The 23392-nt window shown below is 41.9% G+C and overlaps 1 protein-coding gene across 6 annotated transcripts in view; it reads left to right on the top strand.

Moving 5' to 3' along the window:
- The window catches only part of DEPDC5 (DEP domain containing 5, GATOR1 subcomplex subunit), a 157465-nt gene that overhangs the window by 13663 nt on the left and 120410 nt on the right, over nt 1-23392 (top strand). For 5 of the 6 annotated variants that reach the window (XM_075533337.1, XM_075533336.1, XM_075533335.1 and 2 more), the window contains exons 8-9: nt 12690-12759; nt 22715-22793. In XM_075533337.1, the coding sequence (XP_075389452.1) occupies nt 12690-12759; nt 22715-22793 (149 nt within the window). The remainder of the gene's footprint in view (nt 1-12689; nt 12760-22714; nt 22794-23392) is intronic. The other variant, XM_075533338.1, reaches the window with a different exon arrangement.

The raw sequence follows: 23392 nt of genomic DNA, 5'->3' as shown, positions 1-23392 counted from the left end.
CAGAGCATGTACACTGGTACAGATAGGAACTGGAAACACAGGGGATCCAGGACAGATAAACCCCTCAGGGCCAATTATGAGAGTAGCCATACTAGTAGGGTAAGGAAAAGGTGGAGCGTGAAAGGGGGAACCGATCACAATGATCGATACATAACGTCCTCCCTGGGGGATGGACAACAGTAAAGTGGGTGAAGGGAGACAGCGGTCGGTATAAGACATGGAAAAAAAAATTATCAAGTGTTCATGAGGGAGGGAGGGAGAGAAGGGAGGGGAGAAATGAGCTGATACCAAGGGCTCAAGTAGAAAGCAAATGTTTTGAGAATGATGATGGCAACAATCGACACAATGGATGGATGTATGGATTGTGTTAAGAGCTGTACGAACTCCCAATAAAATACTTTTAAAAAAAGGATTAATTCTATCCAAAAATTAATGTTTTCTAAATTATTAACTCAGCCAAACTCACTGTCCTCAAGTCTATTTCGACTCAGGGCAACCCTACTGGATAGGGCAGAACTCTCCCCCGTGGGTTTCCAAGCATAGTCTGCGAAGTGAGAAAGCTTTGTCAGAATAAGAAATGCACCTGAACCTGTTGAGGGCCAACACCAGGCTTGTGTCCCCATCTGGGAAGTGAGCCAGGAGTCAGGAAACCTGTACCCATGTGGCCGTGTGTGTGAGTAGCCAGGTCCTTTGTGCCATTTTGTCCTCATGTGCAAAATGCAATGGCCGGTTTAGAATCTCTGTCTGAATGTTCCCCACACCGTGGTCCACAAAGACTGTTCTTGAATATTCGTGTTGCTTGTTTTCCCTTTTCCTTTTTCTTCTGTGAAAGCCATCCGTAGCTGTTTGCAGTACAAAACAGGAAGTGGGCTGGAGTTGGCTGCACGCTGCAGCGTTTGAGAAACCCTCTCGGGTCCCTCTTGGTCTTAAATTCTCTGACTCTAACAATAGTGCAATCTCATGCATGCAATTGTTACTAGACACATGATACTAGACGGACAAATGCATTCAGTTTTGGTTTTAGAACCTTATTTCAAACGTTAGTTTTAAAGATAGGGTTTAATATTAGCTCATTCGTAGGTAAATGTATGTCTTCTACCTTTTTCCCAGAAGACTTGGGTCAAAGGTCACTTTCTTTTGCTTACTGTCTGGAAACATGCAAATGAAAGAGAAAAACAAAGATAATCTGGGCCTCATACTAGGAAATGAAAGTATCACTATTTATGTGAATAGTTACACAACACCCATTGCCATTGAGACAAATTTGCATCATCCTGACCCGATAGGACAGAGCAGAACATTTATGGCGGCTTAGCTTCAAATACCAGCATGATTTTGATCTTAGCAGAGCTTCTAAATAAGGACTATCTATGGACTAATTAAGAGAGATGACTACCATGGAGGACTTCTAAAAAAAAACTTGGTCAGTGAAAACCTTATGAGTAGCAGCAACCATTGTCTGATCGAGTGTCAGGAGGTAAGCCCTTCATGTTGGAAGGCACTCAAAATACCACTGGGGGAAGAGCTGCCTCCTCAAAGGACAGTTAGCTTCCATGGCATGGCGGGAGGAAATCTTTGGGGACCTTCCTGTACTGTTGGGCCATGACTCAGAATGGGAAGAAACAGTTGCAACATCAGTTAATGATTTAAACATGGAATGTATGATGTAGCACTCTAGGAAAGTTGGAAGTCGTAAAAAATGAAATGGAACACTTGAAGATCGTTATCTGAGGCAGTAGTGAGCTGAAATGGACTGGTATTTCATTACCGATTTCGAATTGGACAATCATCAGTGCCAAGGAATGACAAGAGTAACGGTGTTACATCTACTGTCAAAAAGAATAGTTTAAGATCTATTGTGAAGTACAACCTGTCAGTGATGGGCTTTTCTTTAATGATTTTCTTATAAGGAGACCAGCTAATATGACTATTATTCAAACTTATACACCAACCACTAATGTCATCGATGAAGAAATTGAAGATTTTTGCCACCTGCTACGGTCTCATATATATCAAGCGTGCACTTGAGATGCATTGATAATTACTGGCTGTTAGAATGCAAAAGTTAGGGGAGGGAGCGGAAAAAAGCTGATAACAAAGGGATGAAGAAGGAAGATAATGCAAGGAATCCTGAAAATAGACCTCGGAACCGCTGGGCAGCACATGGCACTTCACCAGATCACACTGGGTCAGGAGACAGACCTGGAACTATTTATAGGGTTGCATTTTCTTTCTTTCTTTCTCTCCTTCCTTCTCTCTCTCTCTCTCTCTCTCTCTTTCTTTCTTTCTGTCTATATAAGATAGACAGGATACCAAGCCTGAGGAGAAAACAGCGGGACCGATGGCTCTGGGGGGACATGGGAGGGGGTAGGGTGGGGGAGAGGGAGGGGCCACCCAGCAGGCCCAGTGACAGGGGAACAACAGGAAACTTGGGTCCAATGACAAGGGGGGCTTAGAATACCTGATGGGGTTTGATCAAGTGCAATGTAGCCAAGAGAAAGTACTGGGAGTTGAATTGAAGGTCGAGCATGATAGTGGGACAGGAGGAAAGTAGAGAGAAATAGGGAACTAGGAGGCTGGGGACATTTATAGAGGTGTTAATATGGGCATACATATATGTAAATACATTAATGTGTAATGATAGAGATATAGATCTATGTATATTAAGTGTTAAGTATTAAGGTAGCAGATAGGCACTGGGTCTCTCTACTCAAGTCCTTCCTCAATGTAAGAAAGCTTTGTTCACTTTGTTCTAATAACCTGGCATTCTGTGATGCTCACCTTCCTGACAGGATTGCTGAAGTCGAAGTGGGTGCATAAGCAAATGTGGTGAAGAAAGCTGACGGTGTCCAGTTATTAAAAGATAGCGTTTGGGGGTCTTAAAGGCTTGAAATTAAATAAGTTGCCATCTAGCAGGGAAGCAACAAAACCCACATGAAAGAAGCACACCAGCCTGCGTGATCACTAGGTGTTGACTATAGAAGGTATCAGAAGACGCCAAACCAGCGGTTCTCAACCTGTGGGTCGCGACCCCTTTGGGGGCGAAAGATCCTTTCACAGGGGTAGCCTAAGACCAGATTTTTGATGGTCTTAGGAACCGAGACACCACTCCTTATCTGTCACCAAGCAGATCTGCCCACAAGAAGATATGCCCCCACATGGGGTCACTACAACATGAGGAACTGTACTAAAGGGTTGTGGCATTTGGAAGGTTGAGAACTGCTCCAAATAAACATATCGATGCGAATGATGGGGGTTGGAGTGGAGACCCAAAGCCCACCTGTAGATAATTTTACACTCCCTCACCAAAAGGAAGTACAAGGAAAGAATGAGCCAGCCAGGGTGCAGCACAGCACTGACAGAGCCAGGGTGCAGCACAGCACTGACGGGACACACAGCATTCCTCTAGTTCTTCAATGCTGCCCCTCCCCCCCCCCCCCGACTATCATGACCTGGTTCTACCATGTACACTGGTACAGATAAGAGCTCTTGACACACGGAATCCAGGACAAATAAACCCTGAGGAACAGTAATGAGAGTAGTGGTACCATGAGGGTAGGGGAAGGAGGTGGGAGGAGGAGAAACAGGAAACCGACTACAGTGAACGCTGTGTAGTTCCTCCCTTCCCCATGGGGATGAACTCCAGTAATGTGGGCAAAGGGAAACAGTGGGCAGTGTAAGATGTGAAAATAATCATTTATAATTTATCCCTGATTCAGTAGCCTGGGAGGGAGGGGGAAAAACTGATAACCAAGTGCTCAAGCAAGCTGTTTTGAAAATGATGACAACATGTATAAGTGCTTGATCAATTTATGTATGAATTGTTATAAGAACTCTTAAGAGTCCCCAATAAATAATTTATTAAAAAATAAAGATAATGTTTAGAAATTGCTGGTAAAGATTGACGTAGAAATGAATGGATCGGGAACAGAAATTCTTTTTTTCTTTTCCCCAATGAATAACCATTAGCTCAAGGGGACATGTCCAATTATTGGCACCAACGTTTTTCTCCTGCTCCGTCCAGAACCTTCTAAGGCGATCCTTTCCAGAGCAATTAGTTCGCCCCGAATCTCCAAAGGCTTTATTTTATTGGCCAGTTTTCTTCCTACTGCTTCCGCTGGACACAGTGTGCACAGGACAGGCACAGTGCCAATGGGCCCAGGGGCACGGGACTGCTTTGTCCGCCTGTTACTGGTCGATCCAGCCAGAGCCACGAGGCTTGTAGTGCACCAGTTCCTCCTGCTTAACCCAGTGGCTGATTTCTCTCTCTGTGCTTTTGACCGCATCACTGCCCTGAGTGATGTCCCCGCCAGCTTGAATACAGAAGTCCGCTCGGAGGGTGCTTGGCTTAGAATCCGCTGGGTTGGCCTCCCCCAGCATCATCCGGCCCGTCTTCAGCCCCTCCCAGACCATGGCCACAATGGGTCCCGAGTTCGTGTCCTTTACCAGCCCTGGGAAGAACAAGTGGTCCTTCAGGTCAGTGTCGTGCCTCTACAGGTGTTCCTCGGAGGCCTGAACTTCCGTAACTTCATGGCCACCAGGTGGAAGCCCTTCTGCTCAAAGCGCTTGATGATGTCACCTGCCGCGCTGCACACCTTGCTGCTTGAAGGGAATGAAGGTGCGCTCACTGTTGGCCATGGAGCGAGTCAGGTGGTGGGGGAGTGAGCTGGAGCCCATAGCAGTTAGTTTGAACCATTTTTAAAGTACAATTCAGTGACATGAATTTCATTTACCATGTTTTGCAAACATGGCCATTCCCCATGCTTAAATTTTTTTTTCATTTCCCTAAACAAAAACTTGGAACCCGCAAGCAGTCGCTGTGTCTCATTTAGCCACAGTTTTGACAACTGGTAACTGCAGGATGGGAGCTGTGGTGACACAGTGATGATGAGGTGGGCTGTTAGCTGCCAGGTCAGCAGTTTGAAATCACCAGCCGTTCTGTGGGAGGAAGAAGGGCTCTCCAGTCCTGTAGAGAGTTACAGTCTCGGGAACCATAGTGATAGTTCTCCCCTGTCCGGTAGGGTCACTGTGAGTCAGCATTAAACGTGAGGGTAATGAGTTTCCAAACCACTGTTACCTCTTTGCATTTCTGAGTATTTCATAAACATGGGGTTGGATAGCATTTGCCCTTTCGTGTGTGACTTATTTTGACTTAAACTCATCTGTTGCAGGGGTCCTCAAACTTTTAATGGGTCAGTTCACTGTCTCTCAGACCATTGCAGGGCCAGACTATAGTTTTAAAAAAAACTATGAACAAATTCCTATGGGCCCGGGATGAGTTGGCTGCTAAGCAGGACAGGCAGCAGCCGCAAAAACACCCGGCAGGCCGGATAAATGTCCTCGGCAGATTAGATGTGGCCCGCGGGCCATAGTTTGAGGACCCCTGTGTTGCATTATTCAGCATACTATATTCCAATTCATTCATGCTCATTATTTTAATTTTTTCTTATGTATTAGATGGGAATCTGTATTTTAGATAATTTTATATTCAACAGTTCAATCTAAAACTTTTCAAACTTCCCATTACCTTACGTTATCTCTCTGCTCTTTTTTTCCTTTTTCTCTTAAAGAACATTGTCTGACATCTGTCCATCCCGTAGCCCATTGCTCCCCTTCCTTCTCTTCCCCTCTCGCCACTGGGAACCTTCAGTCTGGAACAGCCATTATCTTGATTTCTCATGAACAATTCTATTGGGACACAATCCAAGCATCATACGATCCAATAGCTCAATCATATCTAGAAGTATTGTACAGTCATTATCACTGTCTAATTCTAGAACATCTTTTTCCATGTGCTCCTTGTTATTAGCTCCCCATTTCCCCCCAGCCTCCCCATCTTGATTTTTTCTTTTATAACAATGGTCTCATACAGTATCTCTTCTCTTGTGATTGACCTGCTTCACTCCGCGTAGCAATAGCCTCCTAGGCCGTGTTTCACACCGGCCGTTTTATTCTTTAGCGATGCACACCATTCTGTTGTGTGTATGTACCAAAGTTGCTTTCTCCATTCTTCCACTGATAGGCTTTTCGGTTGTTTCCATTTCTTGCTATCGTGAATAGTACTGCAGCGAACATGGTCTACATGTAATGGTTTGTGTTAAGATCTTTATTTCTTTGGAGTATACACCAAGTAAAAGGATTGTTTGTTCATGTGACATTTCTCAGTTGTTTGAGGGGGCACCCTACTGCTTTCCATTGTGGTTTTATAGCTTTACAGTCCTTTCAGTGTTTGTTATTTACTTTTAATTTTTTTTAACTTTGCTCTCAATGCTGGGATGGGGTAGTATTTCATTGTTGTTTTGACTTGCATATCTTGAATAGCCAGTGATCATGAGCGTTTTCTGCAAATTTTCCTGGTTTTGATAATAAGGGTATATGTGCTTCATAAAATGTGCTTAGCAACGATTAATCTAAAAAAAAGAAAATCCTAAAAAATGTGCTTAGTGTGAAGTTCTTTTCTATATTCTGTCACAGTCTGTGTAGAATTGGTGTCAACTCTGTGCTCAATACTTGATAGAATTCCTCAGTGAAACCCTCTGGTTGGGATTTTTAAATGATCTGCGTATTCTTTTGCTATGAGTCTGTTAGGTTTGCTATATCATTCTGTTAATTTTAATAATGTGTTTCTAGATGTTTGTTGACATCATTTAGAATTGCAAATTTGTTGGGGTGCAGTCCGTTTTGAGGAGCCTTAGTGGTTACATGCCTTAGTGGTTACATGCTGGGCTGCCAACCTCAACAAGGTCAGCAGTTCAAAACTACCAGCCACTTGGAGGGAGAAAGATGAGGCTTTCTACGCCAGTAAGGAGTTAACAGGCTGGGACACCCATAGGGACAGTTCTACCCTACCCTATTGGGTTGCCATAAGTCAGAATTGACTCAATATCAGTGAGCTTGGCTTTATAGATAGTCTTTTATGGTATTGTGTTACTTTCTTTTTGATTTCAGTTTATTTTCTTACGGTATTTGCGCCTTTTCTATTTTTTCTTTGGTTATTTACCAGTATTTTGTCAATTTTGTTAACACTTTGAAAGAACCAACTTCTTTTTATAAATTTTTTTTTTACAGAACTCAGAAGAGCAAGAACCAACTTCTTGTCTTAATAATTTTTTTGTTTTCTGAGTCATTCATTTTTGCTTCAATCTTTATTATTTCTTCAGGTGCCTGAAAGCCTATTTTGCTGCTTTGTTCTAATTGTTGAAGATTTTGGGTTAATATGTTAAATTTGGTTCTTTTTTGATGTGCATATTAATTTCCATAAATTGTCCTTTTAGTTCTGCTTTTGCTGTGTCCCTAATTTTTAGTATGTTGCAGTTCTCATTTTTTAAAAATCATTTTATTAGGGGCTCATACAACTCTTCACAATCCGTACATACATCATTTATGTCCAGCACATTCATACGTATGTTGCCATCATCATTCTCAAAACACCTGCTTTCTACTTGAGCCCTTGGTATCAGCTCCTCATTTTCTCCCTCCCTCCCCCTCCCCCTGAATCCTTGATAATTTGTAAATAATTATTATTTTATCATATCTTACACCATCCGATGTCTCCCTCACCCAGTTCTCCGCTGTCCATCCTCCAGGGAGGAGGTTTATGTAGACCTTGTCATCTGTTCCTCCTTTCTCCCTCACCTTCCACCCTCTCGATATTGCCACTCTCACCACTGATCCTGAGGGTTCATCTGTCCTGGATTCCCTGTGTTTCCAGTTCCCATCTGTACCAGTGTACATCTTCTTGTCCTGCTAGTTATGTAAGATAGAATTGGGATCATGTTAGTGGAGGGGGGGGGGATGAAGCATTTAAGAACTAGAAGAAAATTGTATATTTCATCGTTGCTACACTGCACTCTGACTGGCTTGTCACCTCCCCACAGCCCTTCTGCAAGGGGATGTCCAATTTCCCACAGATGGGCCCTGGACCCCCATTCTGCACTCCCCCTCATTCACAATGCTATGATTTTTTTTTGTCTTTGATGCCTGATACTTGATCCCTTCGACACCTTGTCACCTCACAGGCTGGTGTGCATTTTCCATGTGGCGGCTTTATTGTTTCTCAGTTAGATGGCCCCTTGTTTATCTTCTAGCATATGGGACCCCAGATTCTATATATTTTGATAACTGGACACCATCAGCTTTCTTCACTGCATTTGCCTATGCACACACTTTGTCTTCAGCTTTCGTGTTGGGGTAGTCTGGTATGCTTCTTCTGTGTGGACTTTGTTGTTTCTTAGCTAGATGACTGCCTGATTGTCTTCAAGCCTTTAAGACGCCTGATGTTATATCATTTGATAGCCGGGCACCATCAGCTTTGTTGACAACTTTTGCTTATGCGCCCACTTTGTCCTCAGCGATGAAATCGGGACAGGCCAGTGTGCTTCTTCCCTGTGGGTTTTGTTGTCTCTCAGCTAGATGGCTGCTTGTTTATCTTCAGGTCTTTAAGACTTCAGGTGCTATATCTTTTGGTAGCTGGGCACTATCAGCTTTCTTCACCACATTTGGTTGTGCACCCATTGTCATCAGTGATCGTGCTAGGCATGTGAGCATCTCAGACTGCCGAATTCTTAGACCAAAGTATTCTTGTGTTGAGCAGGGACCCACTGTCCATATGTTTCCTTAATACTAAACCTATAAATATATGTACATAGATCTATTTCCCCCATGTCGTATATATATTTACATCTTTATATGCCTGTATTTAAATCTCTATGACTACCTTTGCCTCCTAGTTCTTTCCTCTGTTTCTTTGTACTTTGCTCTTGTCCCACTATCATGTTCTGCCTTCATTTGGGTTTTAGGAATTCCTCTCGATTACATTGCCCTTGATCCAGCCCTGCCAGACCTCCCATACCCTCCTTGACACTGATTTTGAATCCCTTGTTATTCTCTTGTCCCTGGGCTTGTTAACACTCTCTTCCTTCCCCCCACCTCCCCTACCCCCCTGTCCCCCAGCAGTTCTCATTCTTTAAAAAGAAATTTAAGTTTTCATTTCTTATTTCTTCAATGACTCAGTAGATTGTAAGCATTATTATTCAATTTCCAAGTATTTGATTTTACTTCCTTGATCTTTCTGTTGTTGATTTCTTATTTCATTGTGTTATCAAAGAAAATAGCGTGTAATAGCACATGTTTAAATTTATTAAAGTCTGATTTGTTGTATTACATAACTTTAATTCTGACCAATGTTCCATGTGAACTGGAAAAGACTGTACCATATATACTTGTGTAAGTTTTTCAGAACATTTTTAATGCAGTTTTTGTGGTAAAATTAGGTCCCTCTGCTGATATTTGGGTCTACTTATATATGAGTATATATGGTATATTGTGTTATTGTTGGATAGAGTGTTCTGCGTATGTCTAAGAGGTCAAGTTGATAGTGCTAGTTAGGTCTTCTGTGTCCTTATTTAGCTTCTGCCCTGGAGAGTGGTATATTGAAGTCTCCTATTATTGTGGCATTATCTATTTTACTCTTCAACTCTAAGAGTAAGATGGAATCAACCACAGTTGAAATGTTTCAACAAACTGACAAAGTACTAGAAGTACTCCCTTGTCAATGCCAAGAAATTTGGAAGATAACTGCCTGGCCAACTGACTGGAAAAGATCCATTTTTGAACCCATTCCAAAGACAGGTGACTCAACAGAATCAGCAAACTATAGATCAGTATCATTCATTTCACATGTAAGTACATTTTTGCTGAAGATCTTTCAACAGTGGTTGCAATAGTTTATTGATAGGGAGCTGCCAGAGATTCAGAAGAGGACATGAACAAAAGATATTGTTAGTGTCAGATGGATCTTGGCTCAAAAGCAGAGAATACCAGAAAGGTATTTACTAATATTTTATTGACTATGCAAATACATTTGGTTATATCGATAATAATCTTGAGAAGAATGCCAATTTCAGAGCAGTTAATTGTGCTAATGTGTCGCCTTCACATGGATCCAGAGGCAGTTGTGCAAACAGAACAAGGGACTACCGCATGATTTTAAAAAAGAGGTGTACGTCACCATAATTTTCGATCTGTTTGTTGAGCAAGTCATCAGAGATGCTGGATTGTGGGAAGGAGGAGCACGCAGTATCAGAACTGGAGGAAAGCTCAGTGAAAAGCTGCTGCCATATGCAGGTGACGCAACCTTTGCTTGCTAAAAGTGAGGGGGACCTGAAGAGCTTACTGATGAAGAGCAAGGATCTCCGCCCTCAGTGTAGCTTAGAACTCAGTGTGAAGAAGGCCAAAATCCTCACAAGTAACAGCATGGCGAACTGAGAAAAGTTCAAAATTGCCAAGGATTTCATCTTGTTTGGATCCACAATCAATGGTCATAGTAGTAGTACTGAAGACATCAAATAACACATTACATTGGGTAAATCTACTGCCTAAGACCTCTTTTAAAGTATTGAAGAACAAGGATGTATTTTTTTAATCATTTTATTAGGGGCTCATACAACTCTTTTCACAATCTGTACATACATCATTTGTGTCCAGCACATTCGTACGTATGTTGCCATCATCATTCTCAAAACACCTGCTTTCTACTTGAGCCCTTGGTATCAGCTCCTCATTTTTCCCTTCCCTCACCCTTCCTTCTTCCCCCTCCCCATGAACCCTTGATAATTTATAAATAATTATTATTTTATCCAAGGATGTATTTTTGGTCGCCTCATATACATGGGAAAGTTGGCTATTGAATAAGGAAAACTTATTGTATTTGAATTATGGTATTGGCAAAGAATATTGAAAGTGCCATGGACTGCCAAAAGAACAAATAGATTTTTCTTGGAGGAAGCATAGCCAGAATGCTCCTTAAGAGCGAGGATGGCAAGATTTGTCCCAGATAGCTTGGACATGTTATCAGGAGAAACCAGTCTCTGGAGAAGGACGCATGCTTGGTAAAGTATGGTGGCAATGAGAAAGAGGAAGACTCTCGGGGGGATGGCTGGACACAGTGGCTGCAATCATGAGCGCAGACAGGAGAGCAATTACGAAGATGGTACAGGGCCAGGCGGTGTTTTATTCTGTTGCACCCGGGTCACTAATGGTCACTAATGGGTCAGAATTGACTCCTTGGCATCTAACAACAAATAATTTCCTGCCCTTCAAAGTTTGCACCGGAAAAGAACCTCAAGCTTGAGACGAGCCAGTCAGGGTGCGATGTAGCAATGATGAAAAATAAAGCTTTCCTCTAGTTCATAAATGCTTCCCCCCGCACCCCTTAATCATGATCCCAATTCTACCTTGCAAGTCTGGCTAGACCAGAGGATGGACACTGGTACCCATAGGAACTGGAAGCACAGGGAATCCAGGGCAGACGATCCCTTCAGGACCAGGGGTGTCAGTGGCGATACCAGGAGGGTGGAGGGAAGGTGGGTTGGAAAGGGACAACCGATTACAAGGATCTACATGTGACCTCCTCCCTGGGGGACAGACAACAGAAAAGTGGGTGAAGGGAGGCGTTGGACAGGGCAAGATATGACAAAATAATAATTTATAAATTATCAAGGGTTCATGAGGTAAGGGGGGGCGGGGAGGGAGTGGAAAAAATGAGGACCTGATGCCAGAGGCTTAAGTGGAGAGCAAATGTTTGAGAATGATGAGGGCAATGAATGTACAAATGTGCTTTACACAATTGATGTATATATGGATTGTGATTTAAGAGTTGTATGAGCCTCTAATAAAACCATTATAAATAAATACATAAAAACCTGGGTGGGGAAAGAACCTCAAGCTTGACCTATGTGGAACCAAGTTCTCATTGAAAATTTCTAGCTGGATGGCCTCCCTTGGCATAGGGACCCTCTCCCTTTTACTCTTTTTTTTCCCCTTTTACTTTTGGTCCTGATAGTAAAATGGATCTGCTCCGATTGAAATTCATTATTTCAAAGCTAGGATTTGAAAATTATTCACCAGCGATTCCTAATTGTTTGTGTGTATACATCATGGATTCTTTTTAAAAATTGTGCTGACAATATATACAATGGAACATTTCCAGGATAACAACTTCTACATTTGCAATTCCGTGACCTTGGTTACATTTTTCATGTTGTGTCACTATTATCAATATCCTTTTCCAAAATATTCTACATAAATTCAGTATCTCTCAAAAACTCCTCTCATGAGTGGTAAAAAAGTTATTTTTTCATCATTTTATTAGGGGCTCATACAACTCTTATCACAATCCATACATACATCAATTGTGTAAAGCACATTCGTGCATTCATTGCCCTCTTCATTCTCAAAACATTTGCTCTCCACTTAAGCCCTTGGGATCAGCTCCTCAATTTTCCCCCCTCCCTCCACGTTCCCCCTTTTCATGAACCCTTGATAATTTATAAATTATTATTTTGCATATCTTACACTGTCCGGGATGGTAAAAATTTGACATCGTGAACTGTTCTTTGTCCTAAAGATTTTGTTTGGGTGTCGGGGGTCATAGATTCCCTGAGGCCCTTCCTTAGTACCACTTGTTGTCCGTGAACTCCTCGGATTACGAGACCCTGTTGTTCGTATATTGTGTACCAGGAATTCTTTATGTTGCAGTTACTGCTCATGGAGTTCTTTATGGGAATCCTTAGCTGGTTGGATCATTTGGATACAAGTGTGCTAATGGCGTGAATCACCCAAAACTTGCCCCTTTTTATTCTTGATTCAATATGAGACTTGAAAGAACTTCTGTGTGCGGTTTCTTTTAGGGCACAGGCTGGCGAGCTGTGGGTCAAGAATGAGAAGGTCATGTGTGGTTACATCAGTGAAGATACCAGGGTATGATTTATAATTTTTATTTTCTTCTAACCATTATGTCTAAATCCTGAAATTAAATTAAAGACAAGTAAACATTTTATAATCTCATGATTGTTCCTGCCTACCTGGTGGAACTGGTAGTATTCAGAGGGCCTTCTGAAGCTGTTTAACATTTGGATCACTGTGGTTTGGGGTTGATCTTCAGTTTCTTCTTAGGAAGAGGGATTGTTCAATCTCAGGTTGAGACAGATGGTGCCTGATGTGTGGACTTCTTTGCCTACTAATAGATCAAGCAAAAACTCACTGTTCCTGAGTTGATGCTGACTCATAGCAACCCTTTAGGACAGGGTAGAACTGCCACTGTGAGTTTCCGAAACTATAACTGTTTATGGCAATAAGAAAGCCTCATCTTTCTCTCTCAGGGCAGCTGGTGGTTTCAAGCCACAAACCTTGCGAATTACATCCCAATGTGTAACCACTACGCCACCAGGACTCCCTACTGCCACATAGCAGAAGTGAAATTTAGCGTAAGAGCACATTGGCAAACATGAAGTGATTTGTTGACAAAACTGGTGAGAACCTTTGCAAAGAGATACCTCTCTTCTTGTTAGAAAATTCCACACTGAACACAGATGAGTATCCCCCATGCTAGTGAAGTACCCGTGTGCTCGCTTTCCCCTAGTGTAGCGGTTCTCAACCTTCCTCTTGCCGTGACCCTTTCATACAGGTCCTCGTGTTGGTGACCCCCAAACCATAACATTATTTTCCTTGGTACTTCTTAACTCTAATTTTGCTACTGTTATGAATCGTAATGTAAATATCTGATATGCAGGATGTATTTTCATTGTTACAAATTGAACATAATTGAAGCATAGTGATTAATCACAAAAACAATATGTAATTATGGATTGTGGAATATTTCTTTGTTTTTTTGAAATATTTATTTCTAATGACAAACACATGAAATGTTGTCTTGAAGCATGGTGTCATGCCAGGTACTCGTATGTGGGCGTATCTGCATGTGGGTGGACCCGCCAGCAGACCAATAGAGGGCCGGTGACTCAGTTCTTAAGACCATCGGAAATACATGTTTTCTGATAGTCTTAGGAAACCCCTGTAAAAGTTCGCTGGGAATCAAAATCATAAGGTCGTTAGTTCAAATCCACCAGCCACTCTATGGGAGAAAGATGAGGCTGTCTGCTTGTCAGAAACTTTATGTAGGTCTCTGTGAGTAAGACTTGACTTGAAGGCAGTGGGCTTTGTTTGGGTTTATGGCTGTTGTGGCCTGCAGGTTGTGCCGTTAGCATCTAGTGGTGATGTTAAACCGTGTACAATGTACAGAATCCTGTAACCCACTAGATTTCAATAGCACCCCTCACCCCACCTTCTACAGCCATGGCAATCAGAATTGTCTATCCTGTAACCCACTAGATTCCAATAGCACCCCTCACTCCACCTTCTTCAGCCATGGCAATCAGAAATGTCTCTACACAGTGTGAGATAGCCTTCTGGGGAGTCTGGGGCAAAATTGCCCTTGGTTGAGCACCAGTGTCTTAGAGATAGCTGCTGAAGTTTATTTTTAGAATTTTCTTATTTTTAATGATAGTGTGAAACATATATTATCCCCTCAAAAGCAAACAAACAAACTCTGTGCCATTGAGTCGATGCCAACTCATAGCAACACTTGTAAATAGTACAAGACAGAAGTGCCCCCTGAGAGTTTCTGAGTCTGTAACTCTTTGTAGGAGTAGAAAGCCTCATCTTTCTCCCAAGGAGCAGCTGGTGGTATTGAATTGTTGACCTTGCGGATCACAGCTGAACACGTAACCATTATACTACCTGAGCTCCATTATTGTTCCTCAGACAATTTATTATTTATTTTGCTGAGTTTTGTTAGCATTTTTAAGGTGGAGGGGAAATTATGCAGTCTTATAGATCGCCTTTTCATAGTCTGTACTTTACTTTAGATCTAAACTTTAGGATAGATTTGGTGGATTGTTGACTCCTCTATGAGCTATGTCAAACTATTTTTCAGATTGTACGTAGCAGTTGGTACTCCCAGTAGCAATGCTACTTTCTCTCTTGTCTAACACCTGGGATTCTCTTTTTAAAGTTTTTGCAGCTCTATTGTTGCTGTTGCTGATAGGTGCCGTTGAGTTAATTCCAACTCTCAGCAACCCCGTTTATAACAGAACGAAACACTGCCCGGTCCTGTGCCGTCCTCCCACTTGTTCTTAGGTTGGGCCCATCGATGCAGCCACAGTGCCCTTCTCTAGGGACTGGTCTCTCCTGATAACATGTCCAGAGTATGTGAGACAAAGTCGAGCCACCTGTGGCTCTATGGAGCACTCTGCTTGTCCTTCTTTGCATCTCTAGTGGGTATAAATTGGTATGTTTTTGTGCACTTTGCCTTTTTCTAGTTTAAAACCCTTCATGATTCATAAGCACCATGTCTGAACTAGACATGCTTACCTCTTCAACCCCATTCATTGATCACATCGTATCAGGTGCCAGGCACTCAGGATGCAAAGGAGAACAGCAAAGGCAGCAAAGAGCTGACACTGTAGGCAGAGGACAGGTGTTACTGTTCACCTACAGTGGTGGCTTAGACAAGAATGGGAGTTGTAGAAGTGAAGAGATGTGAACAGATTTGAGATCCTTGGAGGAAGAACCCACAGACCTTAGTGATACGACGAGTGAAATAGAACAATGAAGAATGACCCCTGGGCTTGGGGTTTTGCCTTGCTAGATGGTGGTGCCGTTTATGAGAAGAGGAAATCTTTGCGGAGGAACAGGTTGAAGGTGGATTTAGAAAGTTCCAGTTTTGAGAGGCTTATTAGACAACTGAGTGGAGGAATCAAGGAAGCAATTGAGGCTCAACCACATTTCATCCCTTTTCCCATGCGCTGAACCCCATAACTGTAGTACACATCTACCGTTCCCCAAATCTGCCTCTTCTTTACACATGCCATACCCTCCTGCACGTGACACTTTTCATTGCCATCATATTGATTCTAACTCATAGTGATGGGTACAGCTGGCCCTGTAGGTGTCTGCGACAGTAACTCTTTCTTGGGGTAGAAACCTTCTGTCTCTTCTGAGGGTTGACTGGTAGTTTCAAACTATGGGCCTTGTGGTTAGCAGCCCGCCTCATAACCTACTAAGGCACCAGGACCCCATTGTAGCACGTCGGTCCTTACTTCCCCCTTTCTGCAGTCACTTGTGTGCGACTCCTTAGGAAGACTCGTAGGTATTGCCGCTTTTGAAAAGCCTCCCCGGTACCTCGGCTGGAAGTGCCTCCATGACAGCCTGCACCTGTGAGTGTCACAACACTCAGCACATTGGAGGGGATACCTTTGCTTGCCTGTCCTACCACCAGACTGCCAGCACCTCCTAATAGATGAGCTGTCTTTTTATCTGTGTATCTTAGTGCTCTCTGGTATGACTTCCAGCACTTAGAAGGCTTTTCGGTAATTGTTGTATGAAATTTTAGACAAGGTCCCTCCCATCATGAAAACAAGATTTTCATATGTGAAAAGAAATTGGCACTGCATAGTTAGTTTAATTAAAGTCACAAAGCCCTGTTACTTTGGATATATTTTATTAAGTTCTTTTTGAAATAGATACATTTTATAGCCAGTTTGGTCAACTGTTTTACTAATCTCAAAAGACTAGACACTTTTTTAACAAGGAAAGGAGGTATTGACGTAACTTAGTTTTATATCAAACATATAAGATTGATGAATAACGGGATGGTTGAATGCTTGAGTAAATGCTGAAGCAATGTAATGTTAAGTATAGAATGTTGCTGTTTGCTGTAAAATCCTTTTATGTTTGAAAAATTTTATAATAAAATGATGTTAAAAGCACCCAACATTTTAAATCATGTTGAGGTGCATATATGAGGTGCATGCACGAGGGGGTACCAAAAACAAAAACCGAAAAAAGTTCGGCTGGCGGAGCTTTCCTAAGACACATTTCCCCGCTGGGCGAGCACTGAGCAACTCGCTCTGAGTTAGTGCACCCAGTGGTGTTGCCTGGGAAGGTTCTTTGGTCACAGACATTATTTTTATAAAAGCCGTTTTTCTCAAACCTCGCTTTTTGTGATGGCCAATTTCAGAGAACAGTGTGCGGCTGTGAAATTTTGTTTCCTGCTTGGGAAAAATGCTGCAGAAACTGTTGTGAAGTTGAGTACAGCTTATAAAGACAGTGCTATGGGAAAAACTCGGTGTATGAGTGGTTTTCTTGTTTATAAAAAGGTAAAATGTTGATGACAAACCTTGTTTTGGATGTCTGTTAACTTCCTGGACAGAATTATCAGCATTATTCATGCTCATGTGCTTTAAGACCAGTGACAGGCCATTGAGGAGATGGGGTGTGACCTGGACTGTGTGGAGCTCGGGTCAGCTCATTTTAACAGAAGATTTGGGAAGGAGAAGGGACACTGAGAAATGTGTGCTTCGGGTTCTGACTGACGAGGAAAAAGCATGCTTTGAAAGAACAGCTCCAAAGCGACCCAGACTTTTTTTCCAAGACTGTTCCTGGTGACATTACTGGCGATGAGTCTTGGTTCTATTCTCCAACCCCGAAAGCAGCCATCATTCAAGCTAGTGGAAGACGCCATCATCACCTTGACACCCCCCTACCCACCAAAGCCCGTCAAGTGAAATCAAAGATCAAGACGATGCTCATTTGTTTTCTTGATGTGAGGGGATAGTGCATTTGGAGTTGTTCCACCAGGTCAGACTGTTAATCAAACTCTCTCTTTAGAGGTTCTGAAAAGATTGTGACAAAAAAGGCCCGATTTGTGGCTGACGGGGGACTGGTTTTGCCACCATGACAACGCACTTGCTTATACAGCCATCTCAGTGCGCCAGTTTTTGGCAAAAAACAGCATGCCTCTCTTGCTCCATGCACCATACTCACTTGATCTTGCTCCATGTGACTTCTTTTTGGTTTTGTCCATGAAGAGGGGCATGAAAGGACAGCCTAGAAGCAGTGAAGAACAGAACAAGGGAGGTGCTGTGAGCCATCCAAACAGATGAGTTTAAAAAATGTTTTCAAGAATGGAATCACACATTTGACAAATGTATTAAGTGTAATGGAGAGTACTTCGAAGGTGATAAGGTTGTTTTGTAAAAATTAAAATAAAATATATAGCTTTTGGGGAGAAAATAATGGTTTTTGTGGGGGAGGGGTAACCCCTTGTATATGTTGTTGGTTTTTATTAGGTGATGTCAAGTGAGTTCTGAATCAGAGAAACCCTGTGTGTAACAGAATGAAACACTGCCTGGTCCTGTGTATCCTCACAATAGTTGGTATATTTGAGCCCTTGTAGCCCTGTGTCAGTCCATTTTGTTGAGGGGTTTCCTTGACCTTCAACTTCCCCAAGGACAAGTCTTTCTCCAGGAACTGGTCTCTCTCAATAACATGTCCAATGTACATGGGTCAAATTCTCACCCATCTCTTGCATGGAGCATTCTGGTTGGTCTTCCAGACAGGTTGGCTTGTTCTTCTGGCAGCCCACAGTAGATTCCAACACTTTTCACCAAAAGCACAATTCAGAGGCCTCCATTCTTCTCCTGCCTTCCTTAGTCATTGCTAAGCTTTTACTTGTGTATGAGGTGACTGAACACCAGGGCTTAGGTTAGCTGTACCTTAGTCCTCAAAGTGACATCTTTACATTTTTAACACTCTTTGGAGGTCTTTGGCAACAGATTTGCCCAATGCAGTGCGTTGTTTGACTTCTTGACTGCTTCTTCCATGGACTTTGATAGTAGATTCCGTCAGATGAATTCCTTGGGGGAGAGGGAAAATGAGTTGATCTCAAAAAAATGATTAAAAAGAAAAAAAATTCTTGGCAACTTTGATCTTGTTCCATTTATTATTATTTTTCTCTCCATTTATGATGATATTTCTTATTAATCCAGTTGGGCGGGTTTTCTTCTTTTTATGTTGCACTGTAAACCATCGTGAAGGCTGTAGTACGTGTTTCAAGTCCTCTGTGCTTCCACCAAGCAACATCCACATCTCAGCTTGTTAGTCAGTCTTCCTCTGATCCTGTTCTTTGTATAGTCCAGCTTCTCAGATGATTTGGTCAGCATACATCCTGAATAAGCATAGCAAAAAAGATTCCACCCTGATGCACACCTTTCTGGATTCTACCCCATGCAGCAGCTCCTTGTTCTGTTAGAATGACTGTCTTGTATCTATGTGCAACTTTTGTGTGAGCACAGTGAAGTGTTAGGCAATTCCTATTCTTTGCAGTTTTATCCTTATTTTGTTGTGGTCCACACAGTTGAATGCTTTTATACAGTCATTAAAGCACAGATAAGTATTCTCTGCTTTCAGTAAAGAGTCACTTGACTTAAGGAATGTTATCACCTGGTCCCGTGCCCTCTCCGAATGCAGCTTGAATTTGTGGTAGCTTCCTGTTGCTGTGCTGCTCGAATTGGTTTTGAGTTATCTTCAGAATTTTACCTGTGTGCAATAAAGTAATATTGTTTAATAATTTCCACACCCTTTTGAATCACCTTTCTTTGACTAGACATAAATATGTTGCTTTTCTAGTCAGTTAGTTAGCTGTTTTCCAAATTTCTCAGCAGACGAATGAGCGCTTCCAGCATTGCGTCTGTTTGGTGAAACATCTCAATTAGCATTTTATTAATTCCTGGAACCTTGTTTTGGTAAATGCCTTGATGCAGCTTAGCCTTTTTCCTTTAATACGATTGGTTTTTAATAAGTGTACTCCTGAAATGGCTTCATGTTGATCGGTTCATTTGGTACACTGTTTATTCCTTCCATCTTCCTCTGATGCTGCCTGCATTGTTTTCTATGTTTGCTTTTACCATACTTATTACTGGCCTGAATTATTTCTTTCAGTTCTTTCAGCTCGAAAAATATTGAATGTGTGCTTCCCTTTTTGGTTTTCTAACCCCAGGTTTTTGCACAATTAATTGTAATGCTTTATTTTATTATTTAATTTAAGTTTTTAAAAAAGTTTTATTTTCTTAAGCCAACCTTTGAAAATCTCTGTTCAGCCTGTTTTCTTCATTTCTTGTATTTGCTTTCTAGCTGCTCTATGAAGAGCAGTTTCCCGAGTTTCTTTTGAAATCCACGTTTCTGTCTTCTTAGTGACCTTTTCCTTCGTCATGTGTGTTATCCGTGACGTCATCCCACAGCCCATTGGGTCTAGGTCATTGGTGCTCAATGCATCACATCGATTATCTATTGAGATAGTCCTTAAACCTGGATGTGATATACTCAGTGTTGTACATTATTGATGGAGTATGTATATATCCCAAACCAAACCTCTGCCATTGAGTTGATTCTAACTCCCAGTGACTCTGTGTGGTGTTTCTGAGACCGAAACTCATTATGGGAGCAGACAGCCTCATCTTTCTCCCTCCGAGCTTCTGGTGGATTTTACTGCTGACCTAACCTGGGCTCCTTTATATATAGGTATTAAAATATAGAAAAGGTTCTCACCAGCATGAGTTAGAACCCTTAATACTATCTTTGAAAGATATCTAAATAAAATAATCATTGTTTCATTTAGGAAGTATAGGAAAACAATTACCGTATATACTCGAATATAAGCCAACTGAGTATAAGCCAAGGTACCTAATTATTACCTGGGAAACTAGAAAAACTGATTGACTTGACTATAAGCCTAGGGTAGAAAATGCAGAAGCTATTGGTGAGTTTCAATAATCAAGACAAATGAAAATAAAATTACTAAATATTGAGACATCATTGGGGTAATATATTTAAATATTTATTTTAAATAAAGACATAAATAAAAGGACAAGTCATTTAACATTAGTAAACCAGCATAGTAAGTGGAAAATAGGTTCAACAAAAACAATTGTTGATACCTTAAGAGTACTATTCCCTGAGCTCAATCAGCAACCAAGCTAAAATGTAGAGTTCAAATCCTTCAAAACTGGATTCTTCCTCATCATCCGCATCCCAGTGCAGAGCTTCAGCTGGTGTGAGGTCATCATAGACGCTGTCCTCACTGAGATCGCCGTCATCACCATCAGTGCTGTCATTTTCATACAAAGTGCAGTCTTCACTGCCATCCACAGCATTACTAAGACTACATTTCTGGAAGGCACGTCGCACCATGTCTTCTGGAATGTCTTCCCATGCATCTCGAACCCACTTTGCTATTAACTCTATGTCAGGCTTCATGAGATTTCCTCCTTTTGTTAGTGGGGCTTGACCAGATGACATCCATTCATGCCACATCCTTCGCACACGGTCGTTAAAAGGCTTATTCAAAGATACACGTCATAGGACGGCTCTGATTGGTTAGATCTGAGTAAACTAACATTCAAAGCCCTGCAGTGTCAGCAGGGCTTTGAATGAACAGCAGAGAAACGGCAATCACCCGCAATTTAACGGGCACTTGTCCCCGTTACCTGGCGGGAGGGACGGCAGCAAGATGTTACACCTTGCTGGGATACCACTGACCCATGTATAAGCTGAACCCAGTTTTTCAGTACATTTTTTGTGCTGAAAAACTCGGCTTATCCATGAGTATATACAGTAACTCAGTTAAGAAATGAGCAAAGGACTTGAATAGAAATTTCTCCAAAGAAGCTATGTGAGTCTATTAAGCATATGAGAAGATACTGAGCATCTTTCGTCATTAAGGAAATGCAGTCAGAGCCACATGAGGTACCCACTAAAGAGCACACCGAAGTAGTTGCCGTCAGGTTGGTTCTGCATCCTGGCAAACCCGTGTGTTTCAGAGCAGAGCTATGTTCCATTCTGTGGTGGTTTTAGCTGCTATGCTATTTTGGGAATTGATTGCCAGGATTGCTTCTGGGTGGACTTGAATTACGTTTTAGTTGGTAGCTGAGAACCTAACCAATTGTTCCACCCAGGGTACCTTCATAGCCATCAGGTTGGGTTTTGTACAATGAAAAAAACCAAAAGAGAACTTATATGTAATTGAAAAGATCCCGATCTCCCATACTGCCAGTAGCAAGAGATAATCACTGTGAACATCTTGAAAAGTGTATTTCCTTTCAGGCTTTCTTCATGTTTATATACATTAGAGATGAGCGGATTTATTGAGGGAGGGTCTATTCTATTGTTGGCCCTTTGGGAAATCCAAAAGAGAGGGGATGGTGAATATGCACCTATCTTTAAGTAGTTGTGTCTCCAGGGAATCCAGGGTGGATGATACCTTCAGGACCAGGGTTGGAAAGAGCGAGCCAATTACAAGGATCTACATGTGACCTCCTCCCTGGGGGACGGACAACAGAAAAGGGGGTGAAGGGAGACGTCGGACAGGGCAATATATGACAAAATACTAATTTATAAATTATCAAGGACTCATGAGGGAGGGGGAGCGGGGAGGGAGGGGAAAAATATGAGGACCTGATGCCAGGGGCTTAAGTGGAGAGCAAATGCTTTGAAAATGATGAGAACAATGAATGTACAGATGTGCGCTACACAATTGATGTATGTATGGATTGTGTATGAGCCCCTAATAAAATGTTTTTTTTTTAAAAAAGTAGTTGTGTCTCTAATGTATTACAGGAGTATCAGAGATTTACACTGTGATTTCCCCCAAACCTGTTTTAGAACCCTACGGCATATATAAGAACTGACTAAGGGGCTTCAGGGTAAAGGCCACAGTCCAGAAAACCAATTATGCCCTTCCGCCAAGCTACCTGGGTGTGGAAGATGTGCATATTAGAATTTTTTAGATTGCCAATTCATCTGCCACTTGGGCGCTTAAGTTCTACCTCTGTAATTAGACTTTCTTGGCTTTCCCACAGAGGAGTTGGTACCCTTCTCTGTGTGTCTTGGGTGAACTGTCATGGAAAGTTCGTATATATTGTACTACATTGTGCGTCGTTAGCCCTCCCTAGAGACTCAAGGAGGGCAAACATCCCCACAGTTCGAGGAACTGTTGCACCAGCATTCCTTAACATGCTTGTGTTTTTCTTTGTTTCAGGTGGTGTTTCGTTCTACGTCGGCTATGGTTTACATATTTGTTCAGATGAGCTGTGAAATGTGGGATTTTGATATTTATGGTACGGCTCCTGAGTAATCATTATAACTTGCCTTTGGGGAGAATTTTCTGGTTACTCCCAAGTTGGTATCACTTTATTATAAGCTCTTGAAATCTTTCAAAGATGTAGTCAGAGAACTTTCCAAATCCTCAGATGTTCCAGAAAATACCTGTCTTTCCAGATGAATTCCCTGAAATGCGGTTAAGTATTATTGGAAAATCTTACTTTCTGGATTCTCAGTTAGTCTAGAAGCATAGAATACAAAGTCACACCGAGAGTAACTTGGTGGCTAAAACTAACACTTTAAAAAAATATCTTTCGTTTCTCTTCCTATTCTCTCAAAAATCCCCAAAGCTTCCTCTTAATCTTAGAGTTACTGTAGATTGAGTAGAAAACAATAAAGCACTGCAGCTTCATGGCATATGCAAAATGTATATACAAATTATTTTTTGTTGTAGGTGAGCAGGTTGCTCAGGAGTAGCAGGAACTACAAATAAGTCAAGGAATGCTCGGGGTCTGCTAGATCGCCTGTGAGCAAACTTTATTAGAGCAATCATCTGTCGGAGTTAGGATTGCCTAATTCATCCAGAAGGAAGGCGTAGGCTATCCTTTGTAAACAG

This window comes from Tenrec ecaudatus, chromosome 16 (assembly GCF_050624435.1).
Source record: "Tenrec ecaudatus isolate mTenEca1 chromosome 16, mTenEca1.hap1, whole genome shotgun sequence".
NCBI classification, from domain to species: Eukaryota; Metazoa; Chordata; class Mammalia; order Afrosoricida; family Tenrecidae; genus Tenrec; species Tenrec ecaudatus.
The sequence above is the reverse complement of the archived record's forward strand: the minus strand, read 5'-3'. Positions and strand labels throughout refer to the sequence as shown.